We start from the raw sequence: 25,409 nt of genomic DNA, 5'->3' as shown, positions 1-25,409 counted from the left end.
GGCCAGTAGCCAGGTTTGCCGGCTCACCACACAGGCATTCTCCTCAAGGAACACACAAGAGAAGACTTTAGTTACTCACAGGAGTCTGGCGTCGTCAACGTCAGAGTCGGCGTCTGATCCTCCTTACTGAGCGCCAAGTCTCATGATGTAAAAATATTGAAAAAACAATATTGTGTAGTCCGACGAGCACTCACGGCTCCTCCCTTTTTTATCAGCTTTTCATCACGCATAGGTAACATCATTGGATATCTCTTCTCCCCTCTTTGGACAAATGAATTCAAACAGTGGGACTAGATTGATGAAGGAGATGATGGTGATAATACATTGAAGATAGAGATGATGTGGTAATGGAATGATGATGGAGATGATGGTGTTGATGAGAAAGAAGACAATGGTGGTGGTGGTGGTGGTACTGATGGAGATGTGGTGACAATAAGGATGGGGATGATGAGGATGTGGGAAAAATAATGGTGATGGCAGTAGTGGTGATGCCAACAACGGTACTACTGGTAATGTGGATGGAGATGTCCGTGATGATGTCATTGATGAGGAAGATGGTGGCACGGGCATGGTGTAGCACTGATGGTAATGATGGTGTTGGTGATGTTGATAAGGATGATGGTGGTGGGGTGGATGGAAGTGGTGGTGATGATGGTGGTGGTGGTGTGGAAGACAGTGACACAGGCATGGTGGTGGCGCTGGTGGGATGGTGATGATGGTGGTGGTGATGTGGATGAAGATGGTGGTGGTGTGGAAGATGGTGACACAGGCAGTGTCAGTGGTGCTGATGGTGATGTGGATGTAGATGATGCTGAGTGTGGATGAGGCAGTGTGAGAGTGAGCATGATGTGGAGGAGGAGGAGGAGGAGGAGGAGGAGAAAGAAGAGGAGAAGGAGAAGGAGAGGAGGAGGCTGCGAGCACTGTCTCTTTTTCACTCTCTTTGCTCTATAGACATCTTCGCTTTAATCCTCTTGACGGCTTTGTTCAGCAGCTATCTCTAGTCCCTCTTTGTGAATGAAGAGACGAAGAATTAGGAAGTTAGACTTGCCCAAGGTTCACTAATAAGAGACAGAGGGAGGGCTTTAACCAGAGATGTTTGATCCCAAACTCAGGCTTGGTGCTGTTGATCATCACACCTGTGTGTGCTTTGAACCCCTCCGAATTCCTCTGCCCTTAAAGTCCGCTGAGCTAGCTGGTGGCTTAAGAATGTTGCTGGTCTGTAGACAGTGTTGAAAATGAGACCTGCCGTTCTTTACCAAGTCTATTTCACACTCACTGCCATCTCCTCTATAAATACCATGCCGCAAAAACATATGGCAAGCCACTCTCTCTCTGTGTAGAGATGTGGTGGTTTTTTGTGTTTTGGTTTGGTTTGGTTTTTTGGTTTTGTTTTGTTTTGTTTTGTTTCAGAAATCTGGGAGCTCGGGGTGTCTCGGGATATCTCGAGGCTCCAGAAGGGATTGCTAGAGGGAGGAGAGCTGCTTGGGAAGCGCATTTTTTTCTTGGCCACTGTTAAGAGGGCCTGCTTGTCTTCTTTTTGCCTGTAAATTTTCCACCCAATGTTAGAACCAACATGTCTCCTGGGAAAACATCTCCCCATCCCCCACAGCTTTAGGACAGCGGTGGCTCTGTACCTTTCAGGCTTTTCTCTAGGACATTCCTCAACGCTGTGGCATCCTTCAAAGGCACCCCCCAGCTCCGCCCTACTGAGGCAGGTTACTGGGTGAGTGGGGTGACTGGGGACACACATCAGCTCTTCCTTGAGTCTTGCAAAGATGGAGAGGAATACAAAAGGATGTTCTCCATCCCCACTACAGCAGTGTGGACTAAGTGTGTGGACGAGGCGGTAGTGAGGAAGGTAGACCATAAAGCAAAGATGCCCGTGAAGTCACTGCTGAGTCACAGATCTCCCTAAGAAGGCAGGGTTCTGTCGCCTCCATACCTGAGTCAAGTCATCTGCTGTGAGGAGAAGCTATGCGTTCATGCTTGTACTGCTAATATTGGCCTCGCTGGTTTATCTGAAATGAATCAGCAGGTAAACTGGGGAGAGAGAACTGGATGGGAAATCAGAATTTGGTGTCAAACAAGAGTGTCCTTCCTGTTAGTCTACAGAAGGAGGCTGGGGTAACACAGACGCACACACACACACACACACACACACACACACACACACACGGTAGAAACAGACTTGGTTCCCTCATGATCACACCGGGATTGTCTGAGTGATGGTGGCTGCCACAGCACCAAAGATGATGTCCGAGCCCCACCCTTCCCTACTGTCCATTGCCACACCCTTCGCCCATGACCTCAGGTGCAGTCATCGGGTGCATTGCAGAGTGGACTCTCTCATTTGACCTTTAGACTGTAGAGAGGGTGGGTTCCCCTTCTCACACTACTGTATTCACCCCATGATGTTAAAACCCATCAGCTCCCACCACTGCCGGGTGCATCCATCACAACCATGCTGGGCTCTGACAGGAGATACAGCAGCCACACTTCACTCAGTACTCACCCAGGCCCCGGAGACAACGTTCTGTCTGTTTTTAACAAGCGGCAAACTGAGGCAAGGAATAAATTTGCCCGAGACCACTGACAGAAATCAGTAGAGCCAGAATTTGAACTGGGACGGAGCTGAGTCCAATCCACTGTGCTTGGGGCACCCTGCTGCTCAAGTGTCAAACTGAGCATGTCCCATAAGCCCCTGAGTCTCTCAACATGAACCATGGGCATCGCCTATGTTGGCAGCATCTCAATCTTCCCAGTTGCCTGGAGTCCTGTGTCCCCTTCTCTGCTCACATTCTGCATGTAATCTGCCTCCAGAGCACACTGCCTGTACACCCCCCAAACATACCCCAGTCACCCGAGGCCATCGCCATCCCTCAGTGGCATCACCTCCGTGACTCCTATGCCACCCTCCTGCTTCGGCCCTAACTCCTGCCGTAGGCACCATTCCACAGCAAGACTGGATGTTCCTAGAAACGTGACAGACGAACCTTCCACTCGCCCCTCCAGTGGTCTCTCATCATTAGGACAAAAGCCAGAATCCTGCGGGTCTCCCTTGGCCCCACAGCATGTGGTCTTCTGAGCACTGTCCCTGTCTCCTGCCACACTGTCCTTGCTCGCTCCACCCAGCCACACTGGCCACCTTGCTAGTCCTTGAGTGTGACAGCTGAGTTCCCTAGGCTCTAAACTTACTCAGCCCTCTGAGGTTTCTTAGACGTTTTCTCCTGAAACACTGTCCCCCTGTCACCCAGGTGGCTGTCTCTTCTCTTGGTCTAGGTCTTGGCTGTAGTGTCATCTTATGTAATAATCTGTCACTGATACCTTTGTCTAAGCTCGTGTCTACTGGGCATCACCACCTGCCACAGAAGCCACAGGGACATGCACAGGACAGAGAGTACCCAGGGTGCCCGGGGCAAGTGTCCACCAGTGGGAATGTGACACAAGTTGACAAGTGTTCCAGAAGGAAACTCCTTAGCAATCCTGGAAGAATTGTTTCGTGAGCCGTGACTCCACACCTACAGATATGCTCGGTCCCCCGGGACACCAGAACCAGTCACCTGCTTGCTGCAGGAAGCCCAGCCACACCTCCCTGAGCTGGTGTCTGTTATGATCAGGCTGCTCTTACTTCATTGGGTGACTGCAGCCACCTTTGTTCTTACCCTTCTTGGCCCAGAGCACAGAAAGATCTAAATCAAAACCTGGATCAGAAACGTCAAAGAAAGGAAGCAGAGAAGAAAACCAGGCACAGTGGCACATGCCTGTAATCTCAGCACTCAGCAAGTACAGTCTGGGAAGATCATGATTCTGAGGCCAGTCTGAAGTGTATAGCAAGGCTTTTTCAGAAAACAGGCAAAGGAGCTGGGGAGATGGATGGATTTGTTGTTAAAGTGCTTGCCAGGCAAGTGTGAGGATCTGAGTTCAAGTCCCATCTCTGACATGCAGCATGATAGAAGGATGCATGGCTACTACTGATTGCCTAAGAAGTGGGACAGCCTCATCCTGTGTGTCTCCAGACAGACAGACAGACAGACAGACAGACAGACACTACCTGTGGGAGGATATACCCAGCATTGGGGAGCCAGAGTAGAAACTGTTTTTGCTGAGTTTGGCTTTAATGCTTTTTTTTTCCAAGTAGTTTTTAAATTTTTATTTTTAAAAGAAGCTCCTGTAAACTAAAAACAGAAGGAGTCCTGTGTGGCCAGCGAGTCCAGGACCTTGATGCACAGAGGCAATTATTCTGAGTGAATCTAGACATGATCATCCAGTTGTGTGCCCACGTACACGCTAAGTTTGAAGGAAAAGCAGTGTCATGAGCACAAATACATGACATGAGCTCGAAATAAATGTCATGAGCTCGAACCCCAGAACCCACACAAGCAGCCAGGTATTGTGGAGTGCGCTTGTTCTCCCAGGGCTGGCAAGTCAGATATGGTGACTCCCTGGCGTTCACCGCCAGACCAGTTGAGAAACATTGTCTCAAAATAACAAGAGTTAAAAAGGAGGGTGGTGCCTGAGGAATGACACTAGAGGCAGCCCTGGAGCTTCCCACTGGCTAGGGAGGGCAGGGTGCATTAACTGTCTGCCAATGGAAGAATGACACTCCCCTAAAGTTAGTCAGAACTCTGTGTTCCCAGCGGGTCAGGCATGCGCATGCCCATACAACCATCCACTGTCAGCAATAAAGCCTGCCCAACCACCCACTAGAAATTAAAAGAGCCTGGCCATATTAATTTGGTGCAACCTGAAGGGCAGCTCTGAGACCAACTAATCCCTTCTTCCCCACCAGGCAAATTTTATAAGAACATATTCATGGCTTTCATTAGGACTCATGACTTTGAGGGTTTTCCCGTGATTTATGAAACGCCAAGTAATTGTGAACAGCATGCACAATGGCTATAGTGTCTCACCGAAAACTCCATTTCTTCCCGTGCCTGTCCCATGCTGGGAGTTCTGCTGCAGGAACTTTCCTGAAAATAACTGAAGGCTCGATTTCACTGCACATGGGAAACGCTTCAAAAATCCATGAAGACTGGTGGCAGGGCAGGCCCCAAGTTTGTGCCAGTCGTTTGATGAGAGCAGTTTTAGCAGCCGCTTGCAAACTTTCTTCTTTGGTAATTTCACACATGTCTGCGATGATTGTTGGAAATTTTCACACACACGCACACACACACACCATTTCTCTCCCACCAAACACCTTCTCCACAAGCCTCCATCCTCTTTGCTGTCTTTCGGTTTAGTTGACAGGTTAGTTGGATGGCTGGGTTTTTGTGACTCAGTGGAGTTGTTTGAGTGAGTGTGGATGGGGGTAGTCACTGGAAAATGACCCATCCTTCCCCAGCAACCATTAAGTGCTAATAGCTGTAAAGCCTTCCCTGGCCCCTCAGGGAGGGGTGTGGTCGAGTAAGTTTCTCTGCATCATGCTAAAATGTTGAAGCTCCATCTCTTGCAGGTAATTGCTCACAGCCAGCTTCCCCGCCCTCCAGCTCTTTCAATCCTTCAGCCTCCTCTTCCAGGGTGCTCCCTGAGCCCTGAAGTGGGTCATACAGATGTGTACTTAGGGTTCAGCACTCATCACCCAGCAAGGAGCTCTTCAATGAGACGCTGCAGCAAGCTCACACACCACAGAGCTGCCCTTTCACAATCACTTACCAGAACAATTAAAATGAAGCTCTGCCTAGGAACAAAGACAAAATCGTGCTGATTTTTAAACAGGGGGCTTCAACAGGCAACCGCCTGAATGTCCAGGGCCCACGTCTGCAGGGCTGGCCGGACTGAGCGGATGTTAGTACTTGAGTCTCTGGTGGAGAGTGCAGTAGCCCTGTGAGCTGCAGAGCTGGCTCAGTCCTCCCATCTGGGTCCAGCAGGGAGGGAGACAGCTCTGCTTCCTTTCTGCTTATAGAGTCTGTGCCTCTGGCCAGGCTACCTTGACTAGGCTAGGGGTGTAGCTCAGTGTAGAGCACTTGCCCACCACCCCCAAGGCCGTGAGTTCGATCCCTAACAGCACAAATAAACAAGCATGGTAATGTGACCACTAAACAGGACCTGGGAACTCTGTCCTAAGTCCCAGTTGCACATGAAATCTTTGGCCTCAGTGCATCTGAGTATATCTGCAGCATGAGCTAGACGGTAGCCAGAAAACTCAGCATTCTGGAATGTTCTAATGGTCTTTTGAGGACTTCTGAAGGGCTAGAGATTCCTGGACAGGCTGGGCCACTGAGCTGGTGGTGTCAGAGCAGATGACCAGGCTACTGCACCCTGATGTGGACGCATTAGGTGGGAAGACATGATTCTGCAAAGAGGTATGAGCCCAGAGACTGCAAGGAGATTGGAGAGTGGCTGCTGGGACTGCCCTGTCCACCTGGGTGGTAAGCAAGAGTGGAGAACCCCAGCGTATGTGGTTTCATCTTCTCCGATGGGTTCCCAGTGGTCTCCAGGTCCAGCTCCAGTGAGCTGGGATGACATGCCATGTTTCAACCCTCCCTCCCCCTCCTTCCACTTCTGCCTTCCCTGTCTTTGTTCTCCATGCAGTAATGGTTCTCAGAGACCCCAGCAACTGTCTGGCTTCGTCAAACCTCAGGCTGTGTAGCTCTTCTCTCCCCATCCCTCCTCAGCCTGCCCATTCCCCATCTTCTGGATCACAGGATAGCTAGCTGTTCTGCAAAAAGCCTTTCTTAGAGCCCCGGAAGCCATGGTTTCCCAACGCAAGGATGAGTGAGTGACCTGGCTGCCTCTCTGCCCACCTGCCCCTGGGCTGTGACTCCTGCTTTAATTTGCTCATCTAGTAATTATGAGGCACCTTCTGTATGCACCATCCAGGACCAAACATGCTACTCCTGGGGACAGGTTGCCCTACTGGATTCCCAGGGTGTGTGGAGCATCATTAATGTTTGCCAACAATGAGGCATGAAAGGAGAAATGGAAGCAGGGTATTTGGGCAAAGCAGAAGCCCAAGAAAACCTGATTCTCTGTCAGCTGTAGGATCAAGTTCAAACTCCAAGAGCAGCAGGGTTTTATGTGCGTATGGCTCAGGCGACAGGAAGCTGCAAATGAGTTTAGGCACAGCCATGTTCTTACGTCTGGGCTTCGGCGAGAGTCTGGTTTTAAAGGAAAATTGTCTTTGCCAGCTACTCTTGCTGGCTGCAGTCACAGCCAAGAGTAAATCCACTGTCTCCATCCTAACGTGTGGGCTGAGGAATGGGGGAGGCACAGCCGTCACGACTCAGAGCCCTTCACTCGAAGAAGAAGCTGGAGCCGCTGCAGGCCGTGCAGACTCCCAGCGGGAACAAAAATGAGAAATTGCAACCTGTTCTCCTGGGGAAATCGCCAGGTTTAATACAGTACAAAGAGAAAGCACAGAGGCACTTCACCAGAGACCCCTGTCCTGCTGAACAGGCTTGATCCTAAGGATTATCTGAGCATTCTAAGGATTATCTGAGCATCTTTTGAAATACCAGGGCAGGGACCAGGGGGCCGTGAGTGACAGGACCACTGGCCACAAAACATCCGACCCCTTCAGAGGTAGGTGCCCAGAGGAGAGAGGCCATGGTGCAGGCATGGAGGCTTGTATGTATTCATGTGTTTGGATGTGTTTGGATGAATCTTTGTACTGTTTGTGTTTGAGTATTCATGTTTGTGTATGTGTGTGGTTTTTTGTGTATGCTGTGTGGTGTGTGTGCAGATAACATGTATGCATCTATATGTAGTGTGTCTGTGTCCATAACTGGCCATGGATAAGAGCAACGGAGCCAATTTGTTCTTCATGTTCTCTGAGCTACTCTTGCCCCGTGGTCCACACGCACATCCCGAAAGACCCTCTTGTCTCTGACAGCCACTATCCAGATTTATAATTGTGAAGTTTCACTTTGTGGAATAGCTCCTGTCCCCAGACGGGAAGTGTCCCTGTGCTGTCTCCTTAGGGCCTGGCACACCATGTGATTTTGTCCCTAAACTGAGGGCCTTCTCTGAGTGTTCTTCTTTTCCTCTCCCTCCCTCCCTCTTCCCCCCCCCCCCACCACACATCTGGAATCCAGATGTGATTCCACCCCATTGCCTCCTCACTTGAATACACTGAGAATAAACCCAGGTGTCTGCAACCGGAAGCTACATGGTGACTTTATCCAGCTTCAAGTTCACTTGAATATGGCAAATACTCTATATGGGGAATTGGGGGGCCTCCCTCCTTCCATCTTTTCTGAGGACAGAGCGGCCCCGCTACTGTCCCCAGGTGAACACAGCCTCCGGTGCCGTACATTATTTTAATGCAGACATCACTTTAAACTAACCTTTTGCCATCTGTTCTGTCCTCTAACAACAAACGCAAAGGAGCCCGGGCAATTCTCCCTGGCATCCTCAGCAGGGAGCTGGTGTGAGGGCTGCCGGCGCTTCCTACTCCCTACCCAGCATTCACGTCTGCGATGTTTTTCCTCATTTCCCAGACACAAATCACAGGAAAGTGCTCTCCCCTGGCCTGCCAGGTTCCTTTATACAGTATTTCTTCTCCACAAGGTAAACTATGAGAGAATCCGAGCGTTCCAAGGTCTGTGCAGAGAGCCCTCTGGACTCCAAGCTCAGCAGCCCACTGCTGCTGTGTTTCAGAAGGTACTTTCGAGTGGCCCAGCGGACGATCAAAGCATAATGAGTTTCCTTTACAAAAAAAAACCCTCTGTGGTGGTTTCTTTCTTTCAGCACAACTATAATTAATGCCCTGTAGGCAGAAGGGAGTGGCAGTAACTGTATATGACACCGAAGTGTCTGTTTTAGGGCTACTAGAGACACTCACCAGTCACTCTCAGAAGAGAACTGTCCCTGGCCCTATGTGTCCCTTTCATCCATTGCCATTCAGCCAGTATCACTTGAGACCTGACTGTGACCCCAAAGTCCAAGCCCAGAGCAAAGCTTCCAACATACCATCACCCAGAGGTACCTGGTCCTCCAGGGCAGGGACCTGTCCCAGTGCCATGAGCTTCCTCCTTATGTCCCTTACCCTTCAAGAACCAAGAACTCAGACACAGGAACAGGGCAGGCTCTGTTATCTCTCTGCTAGACTCTCCATGTCCCTGGTTATTAAATCCCATTTTCTGCAAAAATGAAGAAGGACAACATTCCAGAGACTATCCATCTCACCCGGGCAGCATGTGTGGGCAACTCAGAGTCCATGGTAGACTTTTTCTGCTATGCTCAGACCAGGAGGGCACACACTTTGACATCCGTCAACACCTGAAAGGAGAGATGGCTCTGACTAAGAGGGAAAAGGCTGGGATGTCTACCACCCAACCCCTACCTTATCATGGAAGCATAAGCATTGGAGGCCTAGAACTGAACCCCCACAGACTATGTCCCACACATAAATATGCATGGCAGTCTTGCCTGCTTCTCCAGAGCCAGCACAAGCTGCTGTAGGTCTCCCCTGACCTTCATAGTGCCTATGTGGTCAAAACTTCGCCTTCTTACAACAGGTGACTTCTGCCTCTTGTTATGCTATCAGGGAGCCATTCTGTAGCCGGGGTGACTAGGGTGATGGTGGCTTCACTCTCGTGTAACCAGCTATGGCTCAACTGTGGTAAATGTTGGCTTATGAAATGCAGTCACAGATGGAGACAGTGGTGCATGCCTTTAACCCCAGCACTCAGGAGACAGACATAGACAGAACTCTTTCAACTAGGGATTAGCCTGGTCTACATAGTGAGTTCCAGGATATCCTAGGCTCCATAGTGAGACTGTCAAAAGAAAGAAGAGAAGGAAGGAAGGAAGGAAGGAAGGAAGGAAGGGAGGGAGGGAGGGAGGGAGGGAGGGAGGGAGGGAGGGAGGGAGGGAGGGAGGGAAGAAGGAAGGAAGGAAGGAAGGAAGGAAGGAAGGAAGGAAGGAAGGAAGGAAGGAAGGGAGGGAGGGAGGGAGGGAGGAAGGGAGGAAGGGAGGAAGGGAGGAAGGGAGGAAGGGAGGAAGGAGAGAAGGAAGGAAGGGAGGAAGGGAGGAAGGGAGGAAGGGAGGGAGGGAGGGAGGGAGGGAGGGAGGGAGGGAGGGAGGGAGGGAGGGAGGGAGGGAGGGCTCTCCCTTTGACATGCCAGCATAGAAATCACATGGGCTCCTCACTAGATCAACTTTAAACTGCTGAAAGGTGGAGCATTAGTCTTCCCCAGAGTTGAGTGCCCAAAATGCTATCCAGTCCTAAATGATCCAGCCACTCCAAATAACAAACAAACAAGCAAGCAAACAAGCACACACACACACACAAGCAAGCAACATTAAACAGACTCGGGTTGTGTGTACATATTTAGTCATGTGAATGTCTTTCTGTGTCTGTGTATGTCTGTCTAAGTCACTGTGAAAAGACACCATGGCCAAGGCAAGTCTTATGAGAAAAAGCTTTTAACTGGGGGCTTACTTTCAGTGTCAGAGATTTAGTCCTTTATCATCATGGTAGGGAGCATGGCAGCATGCAGGCAGACATGGTGCTGGAGAAGGAGCTGAGAGTCCTACATCTTGATCTGAAGGCAGAAGGAGACTGTGTCCCACACTGGGCATAGCTTGAGCATAGGAGACCTCCAAGCCCAACCCTTCAGTGACACACTTCCTCCAACAAGGCCACACCTCCTAATAGTGCCACTGCCTATGGGCCAAGTGTTCAAACCCATGATTCTATGGGGGTGGGGGGCAAACCTACTCAAACCACCACAGCTGTCAAGTTCTGTGGCCTGCTGAGACTGAGAACCTCACCCCTTGTTCAGTTGTGTTTGTATCACCTTTCTGTTGTATCACCCTTCTGTTGTATCACCCTTCTGTTGTATCACCTTTCTGTTGTATCACCTTTCTGTTGTATCACCTTTCTGTTGTATCACCTTTCTGTTGTATCACCTTTCTGTTGTATCACCTTTCTGTTGTATCACCTTTCTGTTGTATCACCCTTCTGTTGTATCACCCTTCTGTTGTATCACCTTTCTGTTGTATCACCCTTCTGTTGTATCACCCTTCTGTTGTATCACCCTTCTGTTGTATCACCCTTCTGTTGTATCACCCTTCTGTTGTATCACCCTTCTGTTGTATCACCCTTCTGTTGTATCACCCTTCTGTTGTATCACCCTTCTGTTGTATCACCCTTCTGTTGTATCACCTTTCTGCTGTGGATGGTTCCTTTCTCTCCTTAAGCTTTTCTTTACATCCTTTTCACAAGTTGGGAGCTTAGCTAGGTAGTCTTGCCCCGAGGTCACAACTCCCTTTTTCCCATTTAGGATCAGGCTTTTCTTTAAACTTTTTATCTCCTTGAGCACTGGAACTTCTGTCTTCTACCTTACACTTCCTGGTGCTCTTTTTTCTTTTTAAACTGTACATTTTGAATTTTTTCTTTGCTCTTCTTGCTCCTTTCATTGTAGATCTACGTAAGAGAGACCACTAATAACAATAGTGGTCAGCACTAGGCTGTCATAAAATCTCTTCTGTCGAGGCCATGAATCCAAAACTCTTCAATTTAACCTCTTGCAAATTTGAAAGCCCATGAATTTGAAAGAGAAAAGGAGTAACAATGTAATTATATTTTAATTAAATTTTATTATTTCTCTTCCTTATATACCTGACCAAAGCTTCCCCTCCCTCCTTTCCTCCCAACCCCTCCCTCTCACCTCCTTTCCCTCCATCCATCCCTCTGCCCCTTCTCCTCAGAAAAGGGGAAGCGTCCCATGGATATCAACCAGCCTTGGAGTATCAAGTTGCAGTAAAATTAGGCACATCATCTTCTATTGAGGCTAGACGAGGCAGCCCAATTAAGGGAAAGGGACCCAAAGGCAGGCAACAGAGTCAGAGATAGCCCCTCCTCCTGCTTTAGGAGTCCTAAATAAAATTTTAAAATCCACTTATCCTTAAAATTGGGGAAAGAAAGCTGAATTTTTTAGGAATTGGGGGTTTTCTGGGTCCACCTTGCAGTTCGGTGGAATAACTGAATAAACCTAGAAAGAAAATCTGTTCTCTGACTTCTCTCACACCTCCATTGGGACTCCTGTCTTGTTTCATGCAAAGAAGTGCCCCACCCAGCAGATCCTGCGTGTTGTAAGGATGGGGACTTCCTTCCGCCACTGTATCGCTTGCTGGCCTGGCTTACTATGCCATCATAGCTTGACATGAACTTGAAATATTGAGGGCTGGGGATGTAGTTCAGTTGGTAGAGTGTTTGGCTAGGGTGCATGAAGCCGCGGGTTCCCAGGACTGTGCAAACTGGACTTAATGGTGCCTGCCTGTCATCCCAGGACCTGGGAGATAAAGGAGGATCAGGAATTCAAAGTTGTTCTCAGTTACATAACAGGTGGGAAGCTAACCTGAGCTACTGAACCCCTGCCTCAAAAAATAAAAATAAAAAAATAAATAAAAGACAATCTTGAACTATTGTGCCTGTACCTCCCTGTCACCTGGGCATGAGACTGGTGGTACCCAGTAACTCCCTGTCCACCAACTGCCCTTCTGTTATGAGTGGTTGCTGTCTGAGCCTGTTGTAGCCCTGATTCTTGGCATCTTCCAAGGGTTGAAGAACTAAATGTAAATATCAGTGTAGTGAGGAGTTTTATTTTGAAGAGAAAGTGGAAGGTAGCCGTGTAAAGCGTGAGCCATCGTCCTCGAGAGGAAGAGAAGTTGGTTGTAGAGATGGGGTGTGCTTTTTCTGCTCTGATAAGCTTTAGACTGACATATGGAAACAGGCCTTTTTGTGCAGGCCTGGGTATTTTAATCATATGCATGCCTAGTCATGCATAGGCATTGGATGGTAAATGGGGATTTTTGTCTAAAAGATCACTCTAGGACACAGGTTGTCTTACTGTACACACACCTAAAACCTGTTCAGACTGGATTGGCTCTTTCCCTAGGATGTGTTTGAGCACAGAAGGGAAGTGAATTCCCTAGGGCTATATGACTGGTTGCTTTGTTAAAGGGACAAGTGTGCTTCAGTGTGAGAGAGATGGTGCAGAGCTGTCCTAGCAGTGATCCACGGTGCTCTGAGACTGTGGGCAAGCGTGAGCCCTCCTGGTCAGGATGAATGTGTCAGCCACCAGCTGCAGCTCACATCTCCATTCTTGTGCCTTTCAGATCAGGTCGGACAAAGACAATGACATCCCCATCCGCTACAGCATCACTGGTGTGGGCGCCGACCAGCCCCCCATGGAGGTCTTCAACATCGACTCCATGTCTGGCCGGATGTATGTCACTCGGCCCATGGACCGGGAGGAGAGAGCCTCTTACCATGTAAGTATCCATATGTGGAACAGAGCAAGCAGTAGCAGGGGGTCTGTCCACCCTTCCACACTGGCAGCTTGCCAGCAGCAAGGCTCACTTTAGGGCCCTCCCACAGGAGGAGGACCCTGGCATCCACCAGCAGGCTGGTCAAAGTGTGGTTGCTAAGCTCCAGCTCAGAGCTTGCAGGCAAGAGTGGACTTAACTCAGCATTGCCAGTCCCTTCCCAGATTAGATCTTCTGCCTTTCATTCATATGCTATCTCTCTGGGAGCCTCTAAGGCATGATCCTTTCAGGAAGGAGGAAGAGTTGGGTCTGCTCCACTGCCTGTGAGGACCAGGCCCTCACTTTACCTCTCTGAGCCTCAGACAAGTTACTGAACCCACCCTGGACTCAGGCCTCTCAGCATGAAGAGATCTCAACTGTGCACAGTTATAAAGATCACAGTCCTGTCAAGTGAAGAGCACAAAGGTGGGCGTGTTCGGGGTGTTGTGTGTACCTGTGGCTGAACGCCAAGATGTTGGATGCCCGGTGCATTGACAATCACCTGAGGACAAAGGCGGAACTCTCAGCGTCTACCCCATACTGTCCTGTTAATTGCTGTGACATCTTGCTTTAGCTCTGTGCTGATTGCAAGCTGACCCTGGTACTCCTCTGTCTGATGGCCATTTGTTCAGGATTGATCATCCATCTCCTCCCTCCAAAGGAGGCCCCATGTGCACAAGGACTTGTCAGGTTGTCCACACTATGTCCTCAGGCAAGGACAGAGCTTGTCCCTGAGGCCACTCACTGCCCATTTATGTAAAGGGGGTATTACAGGATGTTAAATCTGTCACTGGCCCTGTTAGAGGCTCTCCAGCTGTCCCTTTTCACAGAAACTTCAAGAAAAAGAATGATCCATCCAGACACCCCCTTTTCTACAGGCCTTATTTCTCATCCATGTAGTCATCCACTCACCTTCCTGTCCACAGGTCTCCCACCAATCCATTTATATCTATCCAGCTGCATATCTAACCACCCACTCATATACTGTCTGTCCATCTACCATCTGCCCACCCAGTCAATTCATTCATGCTCCTGCCCAGCTGTTTACCTACCCTCCTGCCCAGCTGTTTACCTACCCTCCTGCCCAGCTGTTTACCTACCCACCTGCCCTGCTGTTTACCTACCCACTTGTCTAGCTGTTTACCTACCCACCAATCCAGCTGTTTACCTACCCTCCTGCCCAACTGTTTACCTACCCACATGCCTAGCTGTTTATTTACCCTCCTGCCCAGCTGTTTACCTGCCTACCCACCTGCCCAGCTGTTAACCTACCCACTTGTCCAGATGTTTACCTACCCACAGTCCACCATCTACCCATCCATCATCTGCCCACTTGCCCATTCTAACCACACATCCATCCTTCCACACCAGGTTTGCTTCTTGAGCATTCAGTATGTGCTGAACCCTGTGTTGGATGCTGGGAAAACAGAAATGACTGGTGTAAGCATGGCCCAAGTTTTGGGGAACACATGCAGCTCTAAGTTGGGGAACAATTGAATCCTTCATGGCCCCACACCCCTGAGAAAATTGGGTCTCCAGATTTTCAGAGCTAGACACAGGCAGTTGATGCCAACCTTCTGGGCATCCTCACTCTGCTTCTCACATGGTGGTAGAGGCCAAGGTTGGACTGAGGAAGTGAGGAAGCACATTGTCTTGTTAGCCTGGGTGGAGAGATTCCCTCAGGAGCAGAGTTGGAAAGTCATTGTGTCCTTTTTGAGCAGGAAGGTGATTTTATTCGCAGACTGAACAACTGGAGGACACAGAGATGGAGCTTGGTACCAGGCTTCATTTGGGGGCTGGCAGGCTGTTTGAGGCTGAAGCTTGGGGGTCAGGTGGAGAGACTCAAACAGGTGGTAGTAAGTAAGCACTCAGCTTAGCTGCTGGCTGCTGTGAGGAAGCACTGTGAGTCAGGCTCACTCTGAATTGCAGTTAACACTTGACAGATAGTCGTGTGTGCTCTTCTTTCTCACGCTTACCCTGACAAGGACCACTCTGGTAGGCCACACCCTATCCTCTCCCTGCCACCTCCTCCTCGACCCCTGACCCCTCCACCCCCACCCCCACTCACCCCCAGTCCTCCTGCCTGCCTCATGCACACACCAATTCTAGAATATATTCTTTAGAGACATCTATTCCCAAGTCTAGAGGGGAGCTCAACCAGGTGTGGGATTGAAGGTTGGGAGAAAGACAACAGGCATAGCCTATCCACTCCCCCTGTCTCTCTCCCTGGCGGCAGATCACCCGGAGTCAGCCTTGTATCAGAGCACTTCGCTTCCTCATGCCCACAGGAGGAAGCCGCTCACTGATTAAACTCACTTCTTCCAAGATTAGACAGACTCGTTTTTAATTATCATGGTCTATAAAAGAAAGTCCCCGGCCTGAGGAGTTTCTACACTCTGCTTCGTCCCCTCCCTGAGGCCTTGACTTGAGGCCCTATCAAGCCCTCTGATTTCCCACTGGAATATTCTATCTGCCCTGTGCTTCAGGGCATCCCCAAAATTGCTTTCATGCTTCTGGGACGTAGCAGCTGTTGGCAGGGTATCCCAGGCAGGAAACCAGCTGTAGCTGCGGCTTTGCAGCCTGCCCTCTTCTGCATCTTCCTTCATCTTCCCACGGGAAGAGTCAGCAGGCTCAAAGTCTTCAGGTTTATTACCTTCAGCCTGTGGCAATCGGTGCTCAGCCCACTCTGCTGCCCCCTGCCCCCCCCCCGCCCCTGCTTGTCCTGTGAACAGCACAGGCAGAGAGTTTTATTCCTTGTGTTAAGTGGAGGGTAGCCTCAGTTCCAGAAGGTATCAAGAATTTCAAAGTAATGAGACCAGAAATCATGCAAATTAACTAGCACACGGTGAGCAGAGAGTTCCTGTGACTGCCAGGTCCTCTGTCCACCTGTGACAAGGTACTAGGATGGCATCACTTCTGCAGAAACCAGTCATGAAAACCCACGGGGCTCGCCCCTCGCTGTTGCCCAAGAGGGAGCTCCCACCACGGCTACATCAGCCACCTAGGGGAGGGAAGACAGGGCCCTCCGTGCTCATCCACAGCCACTCAGGGTCAAGAGCAGTCTGGAGGGAGCCAGCAGGGCCTCTTGTGCTTGTCCCCCTCTCTATGACAAAGCTCAGAACTGCAGACATAGCTGAAGCAGGGGCAAAAAACCTTCCAGAGGGTGAAAAGGCAGTTGAGCCCAAAGAGACTGCAGCAGGTCCCCAGGGGTCCTGACCAGCTCAGTCCTCCCTCTGCCCCTCCTAGACACCCAGCTCTGAAGCCTCACACACCCTCCACCTGTGTGCACCCCATGAAGACCTCTCCACAGGCCCTCCCTCAGTCAGCCTCTCAGGAGCAGGCACCAGGAGTCACAGCGGCCTAGCTGCAGTCACCTCGAGAAAATGTAAAGTCTTGTCTGCAGGGTACCTGTCCAGCCCAGGCATGTGAAGGTGTCAGACCGAGGGGCCCTGGGTGATCTTGGCATCACATTCAGAGGATGCCATCCTGTTTCTGCCAACATGACCCCATCTGCACAGAGGGGAGAGCCAAGGCTCACAGAAGTTTCTGGGTGTCTCAGTCCCACCTGAGCCCTGACCAGGTTGCTCCTGCTTCTTTCCCCAGGGAGCAGGGAGCTATTAGGCTACCCCAGAGTTGTGACCACCCACATCAGAGAAAAGTGTCCCGTCCTCCCCACCCCCAGATGTGGCTGCCAGCTCTGACATGTGTGTCTGTTGCTCTGCAGCTCCGAGCCCACGCGGTGGATATGAACGGTAACAAGGTGGAGAACCCTATTGACCTGTACATCTACGTCATTGACATGAACGACAACCGTCCCGAGTTCATCAACCAGGTCTACAACGGCTCTGTGGATGAGGGCTCCAAGCCAGGTGAGTTTTCCTGGGGACCCCACGCACTCTGTGGGACATGGGGCTGGGACTGTAACGTACAGCACTGCTGCCCATTCTCATACACTTCGAAGTGCAGAGAGTCTGCAGAGAGCAGGCACTATAGCAACAGAGAATAGGCTTATGGAGCTCAAACCTCAGATGCAGAAGAAGAGGGGACTGCCATGCCAGAGACAATGGACCCTAGACAAGGGAGCAAAGCTTTTAGCCAGACTAGAATTGATGTGTATAAAATCTAGGGTTTTTTTTTTCTTCCCAACCACTTAATTCCCAGCAGGAATGACTCTGAGACTAATTATTTATTAATAAATGCCTAGGCTGTAAGTGTTGGCTTGTTCTCCGACTTGCTCGTAACTTGGTATCCCTTTTATTCCACCCTGGATTCAGCTACCTGCTGGATTACATATGTCCCCTCATCGTTCCTGGGACGAATCTCTCTCACCTTTCATTCTCTCCCAGAATTCTCTCTGTCCATGCTGGACATCCCACCTTCTAATCCTGCCTCAGTTCATTAGCCATAAGCTTTTTTATTGATGGGTGATGGTTATAAGAGTGTCTCTCTGCAGATATGAAGATTTTAAGGAAGACTAGGTGTTGCGGACAGAAAGACAGTGGATGAATGAACAGACTCCTGAGAGGAGTGGAGGCATTTTAAGGCAATTATGAGAAGTTGCACATGTGAGAGTGCACATGTGTAAATGTATCTGTGTCAGTGCACATGTGCGAGTACACATTTAAGAGTGCACATGTGTGAGTGCATGTGTGTCAGTGCACATGTGTCAGTGTACATATGAGAGTACACATGTGTCAGTACACATGTGTCAGTGCCCATATGTGAGTGCTCATGTGAGAGTCCACCTGTGTGAGTGCACATGTATCAATGCACATGTGAGAGTGAACATGTGTGAGTGAGTGTACATGTGTCAGTGCACATGTGTCAGTGCACATGTAAGCGTGTGCATGTGGAGGTCAGAGGTTAACCTTGAGCACTGCTCATCCACCGTGTTTCTTGAGACAGGAGGGCCTTACTAATCCAGAACTCTCCGCATAGACTAGACTGGCAGGCCAGCGAGCCCTAGGGCTTCGTCTGTCTACACTTCTCCAGCTCTGGGTTTGTAAGCATGTGCCATTGTGCCTGGCTTTTTTACATGGCTTCTGTAAGTTGAACATAGGTCCTCATATTTGCCAAGTAATCATGTTATCAACTGAGCTACTGCCCCTTGAAATAATAAATTGTTTAGCATCGCTTGTCCACCACAGGACTGGCCATTTGGGGTGAGGCCCAGGATCCGTAATGAGTTGCTCTAATTGTTTGTATCCTGGGTCAGGCACCAAGTGTTAGGCCTAGAGTGGGAGATTTTGCTTTGGCCCTTGGTCTTGTCTTTGTCTCTATGGTAACATTAGACTAGGGCTGAAGCATAGGAGAGGGGAACATGTGTTGGAAGAGAACATGGGAAAGGAAGACACTGTGCCAACTAGAATTAGGAAACCAGGCCAGAGACCAAGGCCCACCAAACATGCAAACCCCTCTCCCAACCCAGGAGGTGAACCCCTGTGTCAGAGCCTCTGTTCCCCTGAGAACTGACCCAAGAGCCTGTCTTCCCACAGACCCATAGGTCATATGGCTTTACCATGTGCCAGGGCCCTCACTACAAGTCAGATATCGCCATCCCTGCATTCCACAGTCCTGACAAGCAAATGGACCAGTCACCATTTAGTAGTGAGGACACTGTGGTCCCAGGCAGCTGTTTATGGGGATCACAACACAGGTACCCACAATTCTCAACCCTGCTAGAGGCTTACATAAGGGTACAGAGTGCTAGCCAGGCCCACTAGCTTGGTCTCTTCAGGAGATATAACCCCTAGGTGATCCTACTGAGCTATGTCCTGTGATGAGGGCATGGGAGGACCTCACTAGACAAGCCTTACCCCGGGAAGGGTAGGATGGATGAGATCACAGAAACCTCTGCTGAAGATACCAGATATAGGCATTTAAAAACACAAGACACCCAGGTAACCTTGAAGTTTGGTCAGACAGCAAGCCACTCCACAGGGCTATGCCCTGAGCATCTCTCAGATACATTACAAGGTTTCCCCCCGTTATTTTTCCCTCGTTATTTACCTAGCTTCCTATACTTTATCTGCCAGCCCCAGCCCTGGAGTTCCGGCAGTGATCCTGAGCTCTGCAGCGCACTGGGTAAAACAGAAGCAGGTTTTTCTCAGAAACCCAGAGCCAGCAGAGCCAGGGCAGGCTGTCTTCCAAGGAGACACTGCTCCCCAGGCTCCACGGCCCCTGAGAGGTCAGTCTCTGACTAAGGCAGGAGGGCAAACATTTATCACACTCTTCTCCGTTGGCAGAGGTTGTCATTGTCCCCGTCTCTGGGGGCTGCTGCTTCAACAAAGCGATTGCATTTTCAAATGATTGTCTTTCAGGATGGGAAGACACTGGCGAGCCCAGTGTCACCGGAGAGAACGGGATGTAACATTATTTCTGTGGAACCTCGGGCAGCTCATCCCAAGGCAGTCCCTCGAGGGGCAGGGGCAGGCAGTGGGCGGGCAAATTAGCTACAAGGAACGGAAGAAACGGAATGAGGGCAGCCAAGGGCACATCTTGGAGGGGCTGGAGGGAAGGCTCAGCTCAGCTGGGGTGTGTTCTCATTAGCACAGAGGCAGGTGGCCTCTCATCCAGGACCTGGGGCTTAGCTAATGGGCCTGAAATTCTCCTGGCCTTCCCTCTCACAAACCAGGCTTCCCACACCTTCTTTTAAAGCAAACAGAAAATAAATAAATAAATAAATAACAGCATGTATAGCCGGCATTGACTCATTAAGACAACAGAAGCAGCAAGTTGCCTCAGCACATCTCCGAAATTCCCATAAGCCACTGAGCCTGCAGATGCAAACAGTGGGTCCTTCCCAGAGCCAGCCAAACAACAGAAGCCCTCACAGATCTGAACCCTGCTGTCAGGCTGCTCACAGCAAGCCATCCAAGGTCTAAGCGTGAGTTCTGAGTGACTTTCAGGGCTCCCGGAACTATGAAATCTGTCTCTGGTCCCTGAAGGAGTCACGTATTCAGACCAACTATGGGATGAAGCCAGATGAGGTCACATTAACCTGGCGCCTCCTTCCTCCCCAGACCCCAGCCAAGGGCAAGGACGTGGCGTCCCTTGCTGTAGCACAGTCCCTGGGCCCTGGAAATTGTCTGCAATTTCTCCTCCTCCATCAGTAAATTACAATAATGGAAGGGTCTTTGTAAGAGAAAGGAAAGCTACTGTCGGAAATTCGTCATTATTCTCTGGAAAGATGGGCTAATGAGAGGTTTCAGATATGCGTCCTAATGGAAAACAAATGGGAAGAGATTAAATATTGACTAAGCCGGCCGAGAACGTTGAAGGGTGGGGTTTGCTCAGGGCCACTCATGAGCTGCCTGGGGTCCCACAAGCAGCCTGGGGTCCCCTCAGTTTCCTCCAGAGCCTCAGTCTTCTCTCAATTGTAGGAATTCACTAGAAATGTCTTTTTGCCTAAATTATGGGCTCCTTGAGAAAATACATACTCTCATGTAGAGTAGAAAGAAATATAGCCACCACCACCCTTCACCTGGCTCCCACAGTAGAATCCTCCAGACCAGGAGGTAGGGTCATCGGTTCAACCACAGCCATGTTAAGGGCTGGCCAGTATCACCTGTACTCACCTATGTGTATGTGTCTTTCTTTTGTATGTGTACCTATGTGTCTGCTGTATGTGTCTGTTGTATGTTGTATGTGTCTGCGTGCATATGTCTGTCTGTCAGTGTCTAGGTGTTTGTGTCTGTGTATATTTCTGTGTGTTTATGTTTGTATATGAGCCTATGCATGTATGTATATGTGTGTGTGTTTGTATGTGAGCCTAAGCATGTATGTGTATTGTGTGTCTATGCTTGTGTGTGAGCCTATGCATGTATGTGTGTGTGTGTTTGTGTAGATGTCTGTGCCTATGTGTGTATATCTGTGTATGCCTATGTTTGTGTGTGACCCTATGCATGTATGTGTGTATCTGTGTAGGTGTTTGTATATGAGCCTACACATGTATATGTGTGTGTGTGTGTCTGTGTGTGTATATCTATGTATGTCTGTGTTTGTGTGTGAGCCTACGCATGTGTGTGTATATGTGTGTGTGTATGTGTGTGTCTGTTGTGTAGGCGTTCGTTTGTATCTAGGTGTCTGTTTCTATGCACCCATGTCACTCTGTGACCCCAGCCATTAAGACACAAAAGACCTATAAAAATGTATGATATAATATAGATATGATGTGATATAAATGCCCTCATGGGCTCGTGGAACCTTTGGGATAGGTATAGAACCAGGTAGAGGAAGAAGATCACTGGGAATAGGCCTTAAAGCTTGAAAATCCAATCCCATTTCCTGTCTGCTACCCACTTCTTGTGTCATGAAACCTGGGGAAAGCCAGAAGTCTCGGCTACGTTCCTTGCTCCCAGAGCTGCCTGTCTCCACGGCCACCCCTCCCTCTATCACATACCATGCAACCCTGAGCTGAAAGTAATGCCTCTTCCCCTACGTTCCTTCCTGTCAGCTGTGCGGTCAGTCGAGCAGTGAGGAAAAGAAAGACTACATACAGACCCTTCCGGGAACCCCCTCCCAACACCCTTTTATAGCCGCAGTCCTTCCCCCACCTCACCCTCACCCTGGCAAACCCTGTCATGTTCTTCTCTCTGTGTAGATGGAACCACATCTGGGGTTGGCACTTGCACTCAGCCTGAGACCCGGGAGGGTCATCCAAGCCATCACATAGACCCCAGGGCAGAGGTCCATAATATAAGCCAAAGTTTGTTAGCTGGCTATTGTCTGGAAAGTGTTGTACAGCTTGAGACCATCAAAACGAAGCTGCTAAGTGGGAACACATAGGTAGAACTTTTGTGAACGCAGCTTCGTTTCGCTGGGATAAAGGTCCATGGAAGGAGTGCCAGCTCGTAGAGTGTGGGAGCTCCCATCTCTGTGTCACAATCCCTGGCACTATCACCTTATATGGAGGAGAGCTTTACTAGGGCTCTCTATTTCAGGGAGTTCAGCCCATGGTTGCCTGGCTCCGTGGCTGTGAGTCTGAGGGGAGGCTGAAATCTCATACTGAAAGAGCATGGCAGCTGGCAACAGAGTAGCCAGGAACAAAATATACCCCTCAAATACGCACCCCAGTGACATACTTCCTCCGGTCAGTCCCCACCTCTGGTTCCCACCACCAATACTAATAACAAAGCCTTCCAGCTAGGAGCCCACCAAGGAATGGATGGGTTGGCATGGTCGAAACATCGGATCTGATGGCCTCACAGTGCGCAGATCTGCCTCAGCCCGAGCCCTCGGAATCCTTCCTAGCAAAGCATAGCATGTTGTCACCCCCTCCCAACAGCACCCCTTGCTGAGGACCTGCCTTTAAGGCAAGGGTCTTTAGAGGACACTGGGATCCAGGGATACCATTGTAAGCAGTGGATGAGGTTGTAAAACACTCCCATGCCCTTCCCTCTTTCCTCTGGGAGCTCCCCCCCCCCCGTGCTATGTCTGCCATGGTGAAACGGCAGGCACCTCTGCATCCATCGCCAGCCTCTGTGCGCAGCTGTGGGCGGGTGCACAGAGATGTTCGCTACAGTCAGAGAATGTGTTTCCCTAATGACAAGTGACATGCAGCATCTTGTCCCGTGTCTCTCGCCATCTGTGCACCCTCTGCAGTGACCGCTCGTGTCTCTGTCTGCCTCTAATTAGATTGTTCTCAGAGGTGCATTGAGAATTACTCCCCCACACAGCCCACAGTCCCCTTGCCTGTGTCACTATTGTGACAGCTGTAGGTGTGGGTGTTGGGATGGATGGTATCTGGGTTTTCTCCCCGTTCCCTTACAATGTGGGAACTGTGAACTCCTGGAGATGGGACGGTGCTCCCGACCCAGGGGCTCTGCTTGTCCAGGCTTAATACTGTGCAGCCACCACGTGACCCTGGTGCGGCCTAGGGCGAGCTTTTCATCTTACATGCTGATAAAACGGAAATAAAACCACCTACTTTGTGGCTGAGGAGGGCTAGACAAGAGCATCCACATCATTTCCCAAACCTTGAGTCGCTTTTGTTGAATTTAACATCACTTCAGAAATGTAGGAAGATATATTTAAAAGCCAGCTGACCTTCCTGCTGTGTGCCAGCAGTCCTTTGAGAGCCTACATCAGGAGTCCTTACCCTTGCCACTCAATGGGCCGCTACGGCCTCCTTCCTCCTCAGATGAGAGTCTTTCTGGAGACACACACACACACCCACTGGCTGGAAGTGAATTACAGCAACATTGAGGCCTGGGAGGGGTGTAGGCCACAGAACCTCTGTCATGCTTCTGGCCAGAAAGCCCACAGCCAGCTCACAGCATCTCAAATGGCCCGAGCAAAACCGCGTCTTGACCACATCTTAACTCACTGCACACCCTGACCCCTTGTAGCAGTGTGGATATACCCACCCCCGCTATGAATTCTGAAATTGATGTCACGTAAAAAATATTAAATAGCAGAAGAATCTACAAGTCGGGAGTGAGAGAAACGCTCATCTGTACGAGGCAGGGCTCCGGCTTGAATAGATTATTCTATTAGCAAGCCCCGTATTTATTTATTTCATTTCTGCGCCGGTGGAAGTCCCCTTAGATTAATGCCACGGCCTGGTGCACAGATGGCACCAGATACTTGAAAGTCATCTGAATATTAAGAATTTAAATCTTTAGCCTCAGTGATTTGAGCAGAAAGCCAATTATGGGGCTGAATTAGTTTTCAAATTAAACTGCAATTTAAGGCTTGTGAAATTAATCCTTTAAGGCGTGTGGCAGCGTGGTACACGGGTTCCAAGGAAGAGTAGAGCCTGGAGTCCTCCGTGCTCTCCTGCTACTTACCAGTGCATTCAAGGAGGTGCCCTCACCCTCCAGGTGAAAGGCAGGCCACACCCCTGAGCTCAGAGAAAAGATGGCTCATTTGGCTTGCCTGGCTGTGCTCCCAGGGAAAAAAATCCAAGTCTTTCTCCAGGAAGGGGTAGGGAACTGTGGAGGCCTCCAGAGAAAGCTCTGGAAAATCAGCTTCCTTCTCAATCTCTGCCTAGCACCCAGGCCAGCACAATCAGGTGGGCACTCCCTCCAAAGAGCATGGGGGTGGCTACGAGCCCTGCCATTGTGCTGGTGGTCTGGCTTTGCAGTAAGGCAAACAGTCAGCAATTCTCAGAAGAGTGCCTGGGAGATTGCAGTCATCCATGTAGCCTCAGACTTCACCGAGTGGGAGAAGGAAGGGGTCAGCAGGGGATGCTGGCCCCCATCTTGCCATTCACAACACAAGGAGGAGGCGTGGCCTCCCTGGCCCCATGCTGCCCACTGGAATGGCATGGAACTCAGAGCCCAGGTCAATCTTCTCCACACTAAGACTCAAAACACCTTCAGCTCCAGCTTCCAAAAGCAGAACCTAAGACTTGAAGGGGAGATACAGCAGCCAGCCCGTGTACCAGGGAGATCACAGCCAGATTCAGACAGGATCTGAGCTCAGAGCCCAGCCTGGCCTCTAAAGCTACCCAGGCCACCCAGGCACATGTCACACAAAGGTCACAGCCTCCTGTGCTTAGTCACTGCTGTCAGTATCAAGCCCTGTCCTGCCCTATCCTCCCACCCAGTCACCATAAACAATAGCTACAAGGTTAGACCCCCCAAACTTAGGTCCCCACAGGATGGGAGAGCACGGCCTACTTTAAGAACAGGGATCAGCTTTACACACATTGCTCGTCAGGGCAAATCCAAGAAGGGAAGAGGAAGCGGACTCACCAGTGAGGACAGAGGCAAGCAGAGTCTGGAGGGGTGTGACCATGAGCCAGGAACCCTTGGACCTGGAGACCACCTCTAGCAACTGAAAAGCTGGGGCCTCAGGAGGGAAAGCGACACTGGCTGCGAGCACAAACACTGTATAAGCCCCAGTCAGGGACACTTTGTTGCAGTAATCCCCAAAGACAAGCACAGAGCCCTGCCAGGAATGCCCTGGAAACCCAGCACTTCCTTCCTTCCTATTCTGGAACCTTCCAGGTAACCTGGAACCAAGGTTATTGGGCCAGGACCATCATCTGTGCATCTCTAGGCACTGTGTGGGAAGTTCCCAGGACTCAGTTTCTTCCCACCAAACCTGGAGGTTCCCCGGCAGGGTCAGTGTGCCTCTCCAGGGCTGTGACTGTGGCTCGTCGTCAGCCTGGACTCCTCAGCCCTTTGGTTTCCACCCACCCCAGGCCT

General features: G+C 50.2%; 1 protein-coding gene across 1 annotated transcript in view; it reads left to right on the top strand.

The window, feature by feature from the left end:
* Cdh4 (cadherin 4) overlaps positions 1-25,409 on the top strand; it is a 460,506-nt gene that overhangs the window by 390,843 nt on the left and 44,254 nt on the right. The window contains exons 5-6 of the mRNA XM_021156055.3: positions 13,066-13,221; positions 16,979-17,123. Coding sequence (XP_021011714.2) covers positions 13,066-13,221; positions 16,979-17,123 — 301 coding nt within the window. The remainder of the gene's footprint in view (positions 1-13,065; positions 13,222-16,978; positions 17,124-25,409) is intronic.

The sequence above is a fragment of the Mus caroli genome, unplaced genomic scaffold (genome assembly GCF_978045245.1).
Source record: "Mus caroli unplaced genomic scaffold, Mus_caroli_1 scaffold_2, whole genome shotgun sequence".
In the NCBI taxonomy this organism is placed as follows: Eukaryota; Metazoa; Chordata; class Mammalia; order Rodentia; family Muridae; genus Mus; species Mus caroli.
The sequence above is the reverse complement of the archived record's forward strand: the minus strand, read 5'-3'. Positions and strand labels throughout refer to the sequence as shown.